The 14,575-nt window shown below is 48.9% G+C and overlaps 2 protein-coding genes across 6 annotated transcripts in view; one reads left to right on the plus strand and one right to left on the minus strand.

Moving 5' to 3' along the window:
* Nucleotides 1-11,621, plus strand: part of TVP23A (trans-golgi network vesicle protein 23 homolog A) — a 26,421-nt gene extending 14,800 nt beyond the window's left edge. Inside the window, exons 3-8 of one of the 3 annotated variants that reach the window (XM_036409949.2) lie at nt 7,708-7,852; nt 8,376-8,465; nt 8,630-8,758; nt 9,711-9,839; nt 10,652-10,711; nt 11,398-11,621. In XM_036409949.2, the coding sequence (XP_036265842.1) occupies nt 7,708-7,852; nt 8,376-8,465; nt 8,630-8,758; nt 9,711-9,839; nt 10,652-10,711 (553 nt within the window). In that variant the 3' untranslated portion in view covers nt 11,398-11,621. Of the gene's footprint in view, nt 1-7,707; nt 7,853-8,375; nt 8,466-8,629; nt 8,759-9,710; nt 9,840-10,301; nt 10,526-10,651; nt 10,712-11,397 lie in introns of those variants that run through there. The other 2 variants (XM_036409950.2, XM_045571289.1) reach the window with 2 other exon arrangements.
* The window catches only part of NUBP1 (NUBP iron-sulfur cluster assembly factor 1, cytosolic), a 20,814-nt gene continuing 13,926 nt past the window's right edge, over nt 7,688-14,575 (minus strand). Inside the window, exons 8-11 of one of the 3 annotated variants that reach the window (XM_045571288.1) lie at nt 14,169-14,279; nt 13,837-13,939; nt 12,493-12,576; nt 7,688-8,005 (exon numbers count right to left, since the gene is read on the minus strand). In XM_045571288.1, coding sequence (XP_045427244.1) covers nt 7,809-8,005; nt 12,493-12,576; nt 13,837-13,939; nt 14,169-14,279 — 495 coding nt within the window. In that variant the 3' untranslated portion in view covers nt 7,688-7,808. Of the gene's footprint in view, nt 8,006-11,504; nt 11,777-12,492; nt 12,577-13,832; nt 13,940-14,168; nt 14,280-14,575 lie in introns of those variants that run through there. The other 2 variants (XR_004982956.2, XM_036409947.2) reach the window with 2 other exon arrangements.

The following is a 14,575-nucleotide window of genomic DNA, read 5'->3' on the forward strand; positions in this document are numbered from 1 at the left end:
TGCTGCTACTCCTCCTTGCGGGGCAGCCTAGCAGGGCTCCTTCTCCTCTAATAAAGCCTGTAGTCCTGGTTTTTTGCCTCTGTCTCATCTTTCAACAAACAGAGGTTAAGTCACTTGCCCAAGTCACACAGGTCCTCAGTGACATCCTCGCCCCCCAACCTCACCCCTACTCTGCTGCCTTCTTTCTAAAGGGGAGCCAGTGAAGGTCATGTCTCTTGTTCTCCCCCCTTTCTTTTCTCTCTTAAAATGTGGTAAAATACACACAATGTAAAACTGACCATTTTAACCCTTTTAAAGTGAACAGTTCCAGTGGCACTTAATACATCCACAATGTTGTGCAACCATTACCATCAGTCAGTTCCAGAACATTTTGTCTTCCAAAAAGGGAAACCCCATGGCCATTAGGCAGTCAGTTTCCACTCTTCCTTTCCCATCCCCCAGCCCTGGCAATCGCTAATCACCTCCTGTCTTTATGGATTTATCTATTCTGGATATTTCATATGAATGGAATACTATAGGATGTGACCTTTGTGTCTGGCTTTGTTCACTTAGCAGAATGTTTTCAAGCTTCCTTCATGTTGTAGCATGCACTCATTGCTTTTTCTTTCTCATAGCCAGGGGACCTCAGTCTGCATCCCCCGCCCAGCAGGGCTGGACGAAGGACCTGAGACTGTGCCTCCCCACCCAGCACCAGGCTGGGGGACCTGAGGCTGTGCCCCTGCCCAGAGGAGCTTGATGGGGTTGGGGCTGGCTGAGTCTGAGGCTCACCCAATGTGGGTGGGGCCGGCTGGGTCTTAGTCTCCTGCATTTTTTTAAAGTGCATGCGTGTGGTGGGCCCCTGCGTGCCCCAGACTCTGACAGGAGGGAGATTTTATATACATTTTACTAATTTTCTTTCATCTCTGACACTTCTACTATAAAGGGCAAATAGCAATATTAAAATATTTCCTCTAATTCCCTTTTAATGTGCATGAATTTCGTGCACCGGGCCACTAGTATAGGATATTATTCCATGGTATGGATGTGCTATATTTTGTTCATCCACTCACCTGTGGATGACATTTGGGCTGTTTCTACCTTTTGGTGACTGTAAATAGTGCTACTCAGATCATGTACTCAAAAACTCTGGGTCTTTAGCTAAGGAATATGATCCCTGAGTCCAGCAGCAGCAGGAGGGTGTGGCCTGGGTGGGGATCACCGGATGCTTCGGGTAGAGGGGAGAGGGTTCCACACAAGGCCCAGCCTGGGCCACATCCAGGGGTCCACAGACTGTCCCTGAGGTTCACTTTCATTTTGTAGCATGAGCATATTCAGCCTCTAAGGTTGGAATGTCTCTGTAAAAAGAAGAAATACGGTAGTGACCAGAGAGAAGTCTGTTCTTTTACTCATTTCCACACTCAAACCTCTATTGTGCTGACCTCTGAATCAAAGCTGTGAGGACTTAGCAATCAGCATTGACTCGGGCATCCCAACAGTCTGAAAACTTGGCGGTCTCTGGCTCAGATGTTGGGGAGGAGGAGGATGTGCTGTTTGAAGTGGGAAGTCGGGGTCTGAAGGATGATGGTGCTAGCATTGCTGTGGAGCATTCTAGAGAAGAAAAGTCAGATTCCACCCAGGTGCTTCATCCTTGGAGCATGGGGTTTCTGAAGGCTTGCAGGGGTCGCTGCCTTTTCAGGCATGGGATCCTTCTGTCCCTCTCTGCTTTGTTCCTGGAACTGGTTTATCTTGAAAAGGGAACCAAGGAAGGCTCATCTATTGTAATGAGCATAGGAATCGCCTAGAGTCTTGTTAAAATGAAGATTTAGGCTCGGGAGGTCTGGGGTGGGGTCACCAGTCCTGCATTCCTAACAAGCTCCAGGGCACATGAGAAGCTGGCAGATGGAGAATGGCTGAAGGAGGCAGATGTCATCCTAGCTTTCTTCCTCTCACACTGGGGTCCCCTTCTGCCCACATTTCATGGTGGCATACTGCTGCTAGCAGAAGAGCCACCTGACTCCAAGTGGGTGTCAGGGCTGAAGAAATAAGTAGTAGCACCTCCTCACTTTTAACAATGGGGAAAAGCATGTCTGACATCACTGGTCAAGGCTTCTTCGTATTTTCTTCTGCTCTCAAAAATCTTGACTGTTAATGAGTCAAATAGGGAGATTACTATTAGCCACAACCACCCTGTGGTCTGGCATCCTGGGTATTTTATCTTCTGGAAGCCTGGTCTCCCATTTGACGGGTGAGTAAACTGAGGCTCTGAGTTTAGTAGCTTGTCCAGGGTGGAACACAGCAAGGATGGGGCTCAAATGTGGATTTAGCCTCCCTGGCCTTCACTGTACCCATTGTCCAGGTGGGGACTGGGCTGTGGGGGAAAGTAGGCATTTGTACTCCATATAGCAGTGGCCCTTTCTTTGCAGAGGGACTGGTAAGTGCAGAAGACAGGACCTCTTTTTGGAATTTTCTTCATGCATCCAACTGTAGTGGCCAATTACTCAATTGGAGAATTTTAGGTCTGGATTTTAAAAAATTTTCTTTTTCTTCTTCTTTATTAAAATTTTTATTTATTTATTTACTTTAATCACACATAGCCCCAGAATATCAACCCATGGGCTTGGTTTATTCTGAAAGGCGTTTGGCCTCAATGCAAGTTGAGGCTGCCTTGATGATTTATTTTTCTACTTTTTAATTCAAATTTACATAAAAGTACAGAGAACAATGACGTGGTGTGCCAGTTGCCGGGGTTCAGTCGTGATCAGCACACGGCCATCCTGTTTCATCCTCACCCTCCCACTCCCGCCCCGAATTTCTCTGAAGCAGATGCTAGATGTCATCGCAGATGCTCTTTTTGTGGTGGCAAAGTAAACCCCAGACCTTTGCCGCAGGGAAAAGCAGAAAGCTTTTGATGATGAAGATGATGAAGATGATGAAGAATTTAAAATAGGATGTTGGGTGAGGAATGCAAGCCAGAGACAGTCTTGAAAACCAGAGTCCAGTTTTCAAATTGAGTCCAGTTTTTAAATAAAAGGCAACTTTTAAAGATACTGTTAGATCCCTGCTAATCTAACCAGCCAGACCCCCCTCCCCCGCTCTCCCCCCCGCCCCCCCCCCCTGGTCCCCAAATTAGTCGTGACTTAGAAGTTTGTGGGAAAGGGGTATGTGGCTATGGGACATCATCTTCCCCGATTTACACCACGTACTGCCTAGACATAACACCCCTCCCTGACCCACTTCCATTTTTTTAGAGTGGTTTTAGGTTTATAGAAAAATTGAGCAAAAATACAGTTCCCACAAGCCCCTCCCCACCCCAAATTTCCCCTTATTATGAACATCTTGCATTAGTGTCATAATTTGTTACAATTGATGAACCTATATATAAACTAACTAACGTCCATAGTTTACATCAGGGTTCACGCTCTGCGTGTACGAATGTATAATGACATGCGTCCACCATTACAGTATCATACAGTCTAGTTTCATTGCCCCCCAAATCCTTCGTGTCCCACCTAGTCAACCTCCCTCCCCCAACCCCTGGCGACCACTGACCTTTTTACAGTCTCCATAGTTCAGTCTTTTCCAGAAGGTCATGTGGCCAGAACCAAACAGTGTGTAGTCTTTCCAGACTGGCTTCCTTCGCTTACTCATAGGCACTTAGGTTCCTCCATGACTTCTCATGGCCTGATGGCTCATTTCTCTTGAGCGCTGAGTAATCATTCCTTTGTGTAGATGTGCCACAGTTTACCCATTCACCTATTAAAGGACATCTTAGCTGCTTCTTGTTTTGGACAATATAAATAAAGGTGCTAATAAATATCTGTATGCGGACATAATTTTCACTTTCTGGGTAAATCCTGAGGAGTGCATTTGCTGGATTGTATCACAGAATTTTTAGTGTGACTTGCACATGTTTTTCCTTGGTCAGTGGCTTCAATCAGAAATGTTTTTTTATGAGGTGTAGTGTTCATAGAGTCAAGTACACGAATCTTAAGCATACAGTGTGATGAATTTGTGTGTGTGTACACACATGATCGAGATGTGGACCATCTCAGCACCCAGAAGGCTCTTTGTACACCTTCCCCATCACCGCCCCTCCACCGTCTGGAAGTGGCTCCTCTGACTCCCAGCATAATCGCTGGTTCTGCTGGTCAGGCAGCTCCCACGCCGCCACTATGGAAAGCAGATTGTTTTTTTTTTTTAGGGGAAAAGTGGCCATGAGTAGCAGTTTGTTTCCTTTCTGGTTTGTTTTTAGTGGAGCCCGATTTCATCACCAAATTGTTCCTGCTGGTCTGGACCAGGGGTTGGCACGCTTTCTGGGTAAATATTTTAGCTTTGCAGGCCAGCGGATGAGTGAGCATGACTGCGCTCCAGTGAAAGTTTAGTTACAGAGATAGGAGATGAGCCCTATGTGGCGCTGGGCCTGCGTTTGCGAACCCGGGTAGAGCAGATCTTTCCAAGCTTTGTGAAGTCAGTCCAGGCCCTGCGCTCAGCCTGCACCCGCAGGGGTGGACAGACGCTGTGCACCTTTGCAGGCTCCTCAGGAGACTTTCATGCACTTTCCAGGTAGAGAAATCTCAGTGTTTCCTTCTAAGGAGGAAGCTAATAGGTGTCCTGGGACCAAGAACTCCACAGACAGATTTAAATGTAAACAAAAGCCCATTGAGCCTCTTCCCTCCTTAGCACTTTGATGAAGGTCTCATTTCCCCTTTCACCACCTGTCATTCTTCCACCTTCTCTACTGAGGGAACAGGCTTTTATAAGCCAGGTAGAGGGGGCGTTGGGAGCCCAGTGGAAAACTCTCCATATTAAAGTTGAGGAGTGAAGGTCGTTCTTCAGCAAAAGCAGCGGGGCAGGGGAATATGGGATCTGGAGTCTTGGGGGAATCCTGAGATGAAAAGTGCCCTGGGGAAGGAGGGGGGAAAGTTGTGGTCAAAGGGGGAATTTTCCAGTGCGTCTCCTCGAGGTGGAACAGTTTCGAGTGACTCCGGGGGCTGAGATAATGGCAGCTGCTTGCAGTTATGAAGCACGGCCTGTGTTTCTAGCACTTCTTCAACAGCCTCACTTGATCTGTTCAGGATCCTAGGAAGTGTCTGCTGCTCGCACTCCCATTGTACAGAAGCAGAGACTGAGGCTGAGGGGTTACGTAGCTTAGGGAGGACCATGGAGTGACTCTGAGGTAGGAGCCAGGACTGGAGCCCTGGCAGTTGGGCATCTCTCAAGGGATGACCAGGTGGGTGCCTGGGAGGGTGGAATTGGAAGCCAGTGTCAGTGAGAGGTGGATGTGCTGTCAGTGTGTGTGCTTGCTCTGCAGCTTCGGAGGCGGCAGGAGAAAATGCTGGCAGAATGGAGGACCCCATGGCATGAAACAATGGACAGGCTTAAGCCATAGCCTTCAAAACTCTCAAAACTAGAAAACTGGTCTGCGGCCACATTAGTGCTAGCTGGGAGCAAAGGCTGGGCAAATTCTAGAGAGAGACTGCATGAGGCTTTGGAGGGCTGTGCAGAGAGCAACCTGCATAAGACAGGATTAAAGCAATATTTGAAAGTGCAACAGGCATCATTTTCTACTTTCTTTGGGCATTGTGCGAATAATAATAGTTTGATTGAATGACAATAATAATACCTCCCCACTAAGCAGAACTTTCCAACAATTGGGATTTTTTTTGTGTTTTATCTCAGGAAACCACAGCCTAAAAAGAAAGAAAAAGAAGTGGTGGGCAGGGGATTTATTCAAATATACCAACTTCCAGGTTTTACTGCACAGTTGGGTCTCTCTTCCATCTTTTAAGTCTATATTTGTCCTGCAAAGAGGACAGAGGGCAGAGGAAGAGGCTCAGTGGGTCTTAACAGGACTTGATTACAAGTTTCAACACAACAAATGTTTGCTGAGAATTTTAAAAGTCATGTACTGTTGGGGATATAAAAGAAGTATCCAAAACATGGTTTCTGCCTTCGAAGAACTTTCCAAGATGGTGAGATGATTCATTATCTTCAGTGTGAGGGGGAAATTGTATAGACACAGTTATTGAAAATCCTCAATAAAATTTAAGGCAAAAAAAGGGTTTAAGAGATTCCCAAAAGTCTTGTCTTCTGGAACAGTCCAGATTTGGAAGTTCTGTGTGATCATGTCTAATTCTTTTTTTTTTTTTTTTTTTTTTTTTTTTTTTCAATTCTCACCTGGGGATTTTTTTTTTTTTTTTTTTTTTTGAGAGAAACATTAAAGGTTGCCTCCCATATGTGCCCCATCCAGGGATCAAACCTGCAACCTAGGTATGTGCACTGACTGGGAATCAAACCTACGACCTTTTGGTGTATGGGATGACACTTCAACCAACTGAGCCACCCTGGCCAGGGCATCACATCTAATTCTTCAGTGCCAGGTACTCTATCCAGGCCGGCCTTTCCCCAGACTGCCAGGAGAGCTCAGCGTCTGGAAGGCACCGATGAGAAACATTCTGGCGCATAGCTGGGGTTTGGGCATGGCCCCCAGCTCCTCTGGAACTTTCTTTGGAACATCAGGAGTGCATGCAGAAGTCATACATTCTGCTTCTGAATCTTAGTCCACGTTCCCTTGGGAGTCTGAAACCACACCGTTCTATAGGAACCCCTAGTTGACTTACTCTGACCCTGCTTCTTTTTGGGAAGTCCTGTGCAGGTGTGTTGGCTGCCTCTTTGTCATCCCAGATGTTGTGGGCTGGCAGCTGGTGGGCCGTGGTGGTACACAGCCTGCATTCTTTTATTAACAGAAGTAACCATCCCTTAAAATCCTATTTGCCATCCGAGTCTGGATTTCTAGCTTCTTGTGAAATGTTGAATCTGGCAGTACAAGGACAGATGTGCCCAGTACACTCCCCTGCCCTGGAGGGAGGCCTGCCCCCCACCTCCCCAGCAATGGGTGGTGCTTCCATTGCCATCATCACTGGCCCTGCCCTGTTGCTTTCTTGATCTGGATTGAGTGTTTTTCTCTACCTGAGCTCTATCAAAAGTGGATTCCTAAAGAGAGAAATAGGAAGCCATGAATGTCTTCTCTTCTACCTGGCCCGTGTCACCACGGCTGTCGCCTGCCTGACCCCAACAGGTGTTGGTTATCTGCTCCGACAAATGGGTGTCCCTCATTATTGATTACCCTCAGATCTCTCATATTCCAGATTAATTTTTAAAGCATTGGATGTAGGATGAGCACATTCTCCTTGGCTCTGTGTCTTCTTTTGTGCCCAGGGGCTCAGTGAACAAAACCCGCCCCCCACCCTAGACCATTTCATCATTTAAGTCCCACTCACCATGAGCCATCACGGGTTAGACCTGTCGTTGGCACGTCATTCTCATTTCCCTCTGTCCAGGAACATGTATTCCCCGATGACTTGAGACAGCACCCATGAGCTGCACGTGGGCCCACTGCTCCCCGCCTGGGTAATAGCCCAACCTTTGCTTTAGGGAACTAGTCCCTGCTGCTGCTAGGTGGGGAGGCAGTGAGTGACCATGGTCACATTTCACTTCAAAGGTGACCCAGTTTCAAAGAGGGCAAGTTATGTTTGTTATCAAATGAGGGGAAAGTACAGGATTCTTCAAGAGGGGGAAAATCGTACAATGCTGACTGGTACGGGCCTTCTAATATAGCGCTGGCCGCCCCTGGAGCTGCAGCCTGGCTGAATTTGGTGTGAAACGTGCCAGGGAGAGCGTGGGAAGGCAGACACGATGGAGTGAGGGGCCCCCCGTGTTCTTTCCTAGGCACCCCCTGGCCACCTTCTTCCACCTGTTTTTCCGAGTGAGCGCCATCGTCACTTACGTGGGCTGCGACTGGTTCAGCAGGAGCTTTGTGGGCTGCTTCGTCACTGTGCTCCTCCTCCTCTCCTTCGACTTCTGGTCTGTGAAGGTGAGCCTCCCTCTGATGCCGCTGCTCCCGCTGCTCCCGGGACACGTGGGCTGCGCCCGGATGGTGACTGTCCTGATGCAGGTGGCCCGTTTGAGCGAAGAGATGCTCTGGCTGGAACTGCTGATACATTCTTAGAATACGGAGCCAGCCTCACTTAAAATCAGAGGGAAAAACACATTGTTTAGTGTTGGGTAAAGGGCTTCAGGATATCAACTGTTGCAAATAGGTGCCATGTGAGATGACAACTCCATATGGCTTTGATTTTTAATAAAGTTTACATATAATATACAGAGATTTGAATGTTCTACCTACTGTGGGTATATATATTTGGGGATCCTGTCACTTTTTAAGGTAAGCTTAATTAAAAATTAGAAGCCTCGAACACTGAGAAACCACCACAGTCCAGTTCCCCTCCTCTCTGCTCCCAGTACAAGTTTACCTTTTGTTTTATTCGCCAACAAACAGGTGACGACCTGCCCTTTGCCCAAGGTGCGCTGATCATCATTTTGTCCCTTTTCCTCAGAACGTAACTGGGAGGCTCATGGTGGGCCTCCGCTGGTGGAACCAGGTCGATGAAGATGGGAAAAGCCACTGGATCTTTGAAGCCAGAAAGGTATTCTCCATGACGAGGCGAACCAGCACGGGGAGAGCGGCTGTGGGATGTGTCCGTGGGTTCCTTTCGGGCTCTGGGCAGCTCTAACCCTGCCCTACCCAGCGCGTAGCAGAAGCACATGTAAAATCAGTGAAAATGATGGCATGACTCCCTTTCCCACACAGGTCTCTCCTAATAATATCACCGCCACCGAAGCAGAAGCCCGGATCTTCTGGCTTGGCCTCATTATTTGCCCGATTATTTGGATTGTGTTCTTCTTCAGCACCTTGTTTTCCTTGAAGCTAAAGTGGCTGGTAAGGCAACTCCTGACCCTGATGTTGCTTTGACATCTGCACAGAACCAGGGGTTCCAGGAGTGGATTATTTATTGATAGATTGATTGAAAGCACTGTATTGAGATAATTCACACACCATACAGCCCACCTATATAATGTGTATAATTCAATGGCTTCCATGTATTCAGGTGTGCAACCATCACCACAATCACTTTCAGGGTTTTTCATCACCCGCAGACACCCTGCAGCCTTCAGCTGTCACTCCCTCCCAATGCCCCTGTTCACACAGCCCGACACCCCCTCATCTTTGTTTCTATAGGTTTGTCTATTCTGGACATTTCCTGTAAGTGGAATCATGCAATATGTGGTCTTTTGTGACTGACTTCTTTCACGTAACGTAGCATTTTCAAGGTTTATCCATGCTGGAGCTGAATAGTATTCCATTGTATGGATAGGCCACATTTTATTTATCCCTCCATCCATTGATGGCTATTTTGGTTGCCTCCATCTTTGGTGCACGAATAATGCTGCTAATAGAGGAGTTACCGAAAACACCTATGACATCCTACCATGGACAGGGAACCCTCCCCATGTGGGAATAAGCTAGCCTCCGAGTTCTGAAGTGTTATTTCAGAGTTACTGTATTTTGTTGCCATGACCCATTTCATTTGCTGAGAAAACAAAATATCCATACATATACAAGCAACACCATGATTCGAGGTGTGGACTCTGGAGTTTGGGTCCTGGTCTGGCCTTACATCAGCTCCTGGAATTTGGGCAACTTTTGTGTCTCTGGGATGATAATGGCACCGACTTCTCAGGCCGTTGACTAAAAGGTGTCCAAGAGCCTAGGAAGGTGCTGGTAAAAGGTCAGTGGCAACGTTAGGTGCAGCCAGAGCTACCGCTGCAGGGTGTGGGAGGAACATTTCCATGTAAGCTCAGGAGCCTGACCTTTCTTTGTCTGAGCGCAGGCCCTCGTGATAGCGGGGATCTCCCTCCAGGCCGCTAACCTGTATGGCTACATCCTTTGTAAGATGGGAGGCGAGAGTGACATCAGCAAAGCCGCAGCCAGCTTTCTGTCCCAGACAGTGTTCCAGACGGTGAGTGACTGAAGCTCAGAAGCGGGGGGCCTGCTGCCAGTGTTAGTTTTTAACATTGCGGTGAAAATACACAACATAAAAATTTACCATTTTAACCAGTTATTTGTTTTTAATCTTCACCTGAGGGTATTTTTTCATTGCTTTTTCAGAGAGTGGGAGGGAGGAAAAGAAGGGGGGATAAGGGGAGAGAGACAGACACACATCGACTGGTTGCCTCCCACCGACTCCCGAACAGCAACCCAGGTATGTGCCCTTGACCGGGAATCGAATCCGTGACCCTTCAGTGAGCAGGCTGACACTCACTGAGAAATGCTGGTCAGGGCCATTTTAACTCTTTTCAAGTGTACAGTTTAGTGTCATCTAGAACATTTACATTGTTGTGTGACCATCCATCCCCAACCACCATCCATCTCCATCCAGAACCTTCCATCTTCCCAAACTGAAACTCTGCCCATTAAACAGAAACTCCCTGTTGCCGGACTCCCAGCCCCTGGAAATCACTATTCTACTTTCTGTTCCTATGAATATGACGACTCCAGGGACCTTAAACAGTATTTATCCTTCTGTGACTATCATCATTAGTCTTCAATGATTTTAAAAACGATACAATTTAGAAGCACACACATTTTTCTAACCTCACATATAAGTGCAGTGAAATAAACGTGACCAGGCTCATCCTGAAGTGGTGTGAACCGTGTTAAATGTTCACAGTGCTACTGTATGCTCTTGGCACATGGGGGTTTGCCCTGGGCTCAAGTGGGAATCGGGCCAGCACAGGTGGGACCGAACGCCATGCTGCCTTTCCCTTGCAGGCCTGCCCACGTGACTTTGAGAAGCCTGGCCTCGAGGGGCTGGAGATCCACAAGTGTTAGGTGAGAGGCGGGATCAAGGCAGGGGTCTGGACCGGGGCTGGAGGCTTGTGGGAAGTGCAGCTCCCCTAAGCTCGGCTGTGCCCGTGGCCTGGGCTGCCTATCCCAGTGCCCTGAGCGGCCAGGGGCACAGCCAGGTAAGGGAGCCAGCCTGTGCCCTGGACATCCCTGGGCTTTGTGACTTCATCACCCTTTACTGGAGTCCCGCTCTCCTCACATTGGACATGTACAAATCCAACCATATGCATGCATGAAGGGGAGCAGGGGAAAGAACAAGGGAATTTGCCCTGGTACCACTTACACTCAGATAAGATGGAAAACAGGAATTTACTCATCCCTCGGCTGTCTCCATTCCTGTGCATTTCAAAGGGAGCCTCTCTTGTCCATGATTCTCGAGTTCACAGCTGTCTTTCCTGTGAAATGTCTTGTATAGCACCAGAAGTTACTGGGGGTAATGTCAGGTGACTGACTAAACAGGGTAGACACAGACCCCAGTTTGGTTTAGTGGGTGATCTCAGGGGTGTTCTGACCACAGGCAGCTGCATCGATGCTAACCTCAGAACAAGCCCTGGCTTGAAGCTTCATCGATGTTCCTTTTCCCCAATCTGGAGAGTAACTGGACTACTACTCACACCGTGACCGCGGGCTCTGCACCGAAGCCATACATCACCCCTCTGCTTCCCTTTCAGGCTTATCTCCAGAGGCAGCAATAGTGAAATGAGCGGTTCTGCAGTCAAGCAAGCTCAAGCAGGCATTCCCGACCAACAAGCCATGGGTTTTCAATGAAGCAGGGACGTTTGAGGAGACGCTTTTATTTTTTAAACGGCACATTTGTAAAGAACGCCTTTTCCATGTGATCTAAAGAAAACTGTACAAGTATCAGGTGATTAAAGTGTCCGCAAAAGTGACTTCACACCAGAGTCTGGTCCCTCTTTCCCTGAGCCCACTTGTGCCCGAGAGGTCAGGACACACTGGCCGTGCTGCTCGCGTCCATGTCCCCCTGTGTTTCAGGAGCTAACGAGGTCCTTTCTTCTTTTGGCTGCTGGAGACTACAATACTCCTGGATTCCTGGAAAACAAGGCGGCAGGCAGAGAAACACTGGCAGCTCCTCAGTGCCCCGGGCAGCCCTGCCTGTGCCAGCCTGGGCGCTTCTAGGTTGGGGTGGAATTCCCAGATGCCGAACTCCCTAAAAAGCCCCATTTCTGTTGATGCCCCGAATCTTCCGTGACCTGAACACCACACACTCCCCATGCGTGGTGAGAACCACACGGGAGGCCCATCCTCGGAAGTCCATCCTCCTTCAGAGCCCGGGAGTGATGTTACTTCCCCCAACACCACTGCACCGGGCAGAAAGCTCCCGCACAGACCATGCCTGGGGGCCTTTGACAGCTGTCGCCTTGGCTCCCGGCTGGGAACTGGAGCTGCACGTGAGTTTGGTGTGGCTCACTAGGCTTTGTGTCTTTTCTTCTTAATTTTCTTTTGACAGCTTTACTGAGATGCATTTCCTTTGCCATAAAATCCCCCTCACTGTGTCTCTTAAACTATGACTCAGCCCAGACACTGACGTACTGAAAGGTTTCTCATAGACTCCGGGTCCCTGGGTTGAGGGAGGCGCTCTCCGGGTCATCCCAGACCCCCTGGCCTGAATGCCCAGCCGAGGCTGCATGGCAGTGATCACTTCTGATCCTACATGGGTTCTCCTCACACCCACCCCAGTTTGCTCATTTATGTCACCTCCTGGCCCCACAGCCACCTGGATTCACAAAGCTCACATAAATACTTACTTTGAATTATACTTCTGTAGGCTAACGTAGCTGGTGAATTTGGCGCGTCAATCAAAAAAGACCGTCCTTCATCACAACTCTTCCCTGAAAGAAACAAATGAAAGGGAATTAAATCCTTGAAGTAAACAAAGTGGTAACATGGCTTTGGGGCTCGTTCTGTGCCTGTGACAGTAGGAAGCTCCTGAACCTGCTGCATTAGTAATGAACAACGCCAAGAAAGATGGCGGGGGCCTCCCTCCTTCCACAGGGACCAAGGGTGTTCCATGAGTGCCTACAATTCCTCTGGGTGGTGTGGCAATGCAGGTTCCAGGGCCCCACACAGGACAGATTCAGCAGCTCCTGGGTGGGCCCAGGAACTGAGTTTTCAAAGATTACTTAGTTCTTCTCAGTAAAAAGATCATGAATACACATGGAGAAAAAGTATGGGATACAAAATGTACCATAAAAGGGGAGGCTATCAGTGTTTCAGATGTCTTTCTGGAAACTGTATGTGCATCTAAATGTGGCACATATGTGCACACACACCCATATACTTAGAAAAAAGAATGGCAGCTTATGACACACATGTTCTGCCCACTGCTTTTTCCATGGATACTCGTATCCTGAAGGTCATTCCACCTGTCTGCTGATCTTTCATAAGGCTGTCCACCCGATGTCCTCCTGCGGACACGCAGGTTGTCTCTAGGACCTCATGTCATCCCAGTGTCTGGTGAGCAAACACAGAGGGCCTGCCCAGTGGCTTCTATATCCTGCAAGGCCTTCTTGCCTCCTCCATCTGTCTGCCCACCCCCATTCCTGCCTAGACCCCCGTGGTTGGTGTTTTTGGCCCTGCCCCCAGATGCTAAGTACCACTGGAGAAGCAGGCTCAGTAATTCCCCACCCACAGCTGCTCCCCAATCTCAGTGGAACCCAGTGAGGCCAATCTGGAACTGTCATTTCCTCGACTCCCCCACAGGACAGGGAAACCCGAGCGAGGGGAGGAGCCACAGACGTGGAGCTCCCGGGGGAACACATGGAAGCAGTTCGGGAAGCCTGCTGGGAGTTCCCACAGCAGAACCAGGTCTGGGAAGCACAGGTTCCAGAACTGTCCCGTAAGGGTCCCTTTGTTCATTTCCTAGTGCCCTCCCTGCACTGGCATCGCCCTGACCAATCTCTCCTCCGCTCCTCCAGCCCCACCTCAACCAGCCCTCCTCCCTGAGGTCTGCCTGCTCCCCTGGCCCCCCGCCCGCCTGGTTCACTGCCCCTCTTTGCTGCAGGCGGAGCTCCTGGAGGTGGTCCGGGGGCTGGGCCCCGGTGTATGAAGGCCCCACTCAGCGATGGAACTGGGTGCGGAGACTCACCCACCTATGTGCGGGTCCAGCGGCACTTTGCCGAGGAGCGGGATCTTCAGGTCCTGGCACATGGCCTCTGCGCCCCCCGTAGTGGGCGGGAATATCTGAGACTCCTTCTGTGAGCCAAGTAAATGGGGAAGAATCATAATTTTGTTTCAGGATCACAACACAGGAACACATTTTAAAGAAACTTTTCAAAAACATCCATTCTAACATGAAACACTAACTACCAAAGACTTTTCATTCAACCAGCAGTGCAGAACGGTCATTGTGATCCCACTTCTGGAGACAACGGGGAAAGCACCCAGCTTCAGAGACCCGCGCACAGGGCTGGTCAGCACTCACCTTGCACTTGGGGCAGACGAAGCCGCTCATGTTCTCCACCACCCCGATGATGGGCAGCTTCACCTTGTGGCAGAAGCTGATTTCTTTCCGGACATCCTGCAGGGACACCTCCTGCCACGGTTCAAAAGACCAGTTGTTTCAAAGTCCAGGTACAAGAAAGAGAATGTGTGAGGTCGAGGGCCGGCTGCAATGCAGTGGATCACCCTCAGAAAGCTTAGGGATGTGAGCCGTTTATCCGAAGAGTATTTACTTAGTGCCAACCATATGCTAAGCCCTGTTCAGGCTCTCTTCATTCCCACAAAACCCAGAAAGGATGAACCCGAACAGCCAAACATCAAATATATAATGAATCTGCGGAAAAGTGACCTTTTAGCATATCTCTTTTTCCCCCCTTTTTATTGGATTTA

Source organism: Pipistrellus kuhlii, unplaced genomic scaffold (assembly GCF_014108245.1).
Source record: "Pipistrellus kuhlii isolate mPipKuh1 unplaced genomic scaffold, mPipKuh1.p scaffold_m20_p_4, whole genome shotgun sequence".
Classification (NCBI taxonomy): domain Eukaryota; kingdom Metazoa; phylum Chordata; class Mammalia; order Chiroptera; family Vespertilionidae; genus Pipistrellus; species Pipistrellus kuhlii.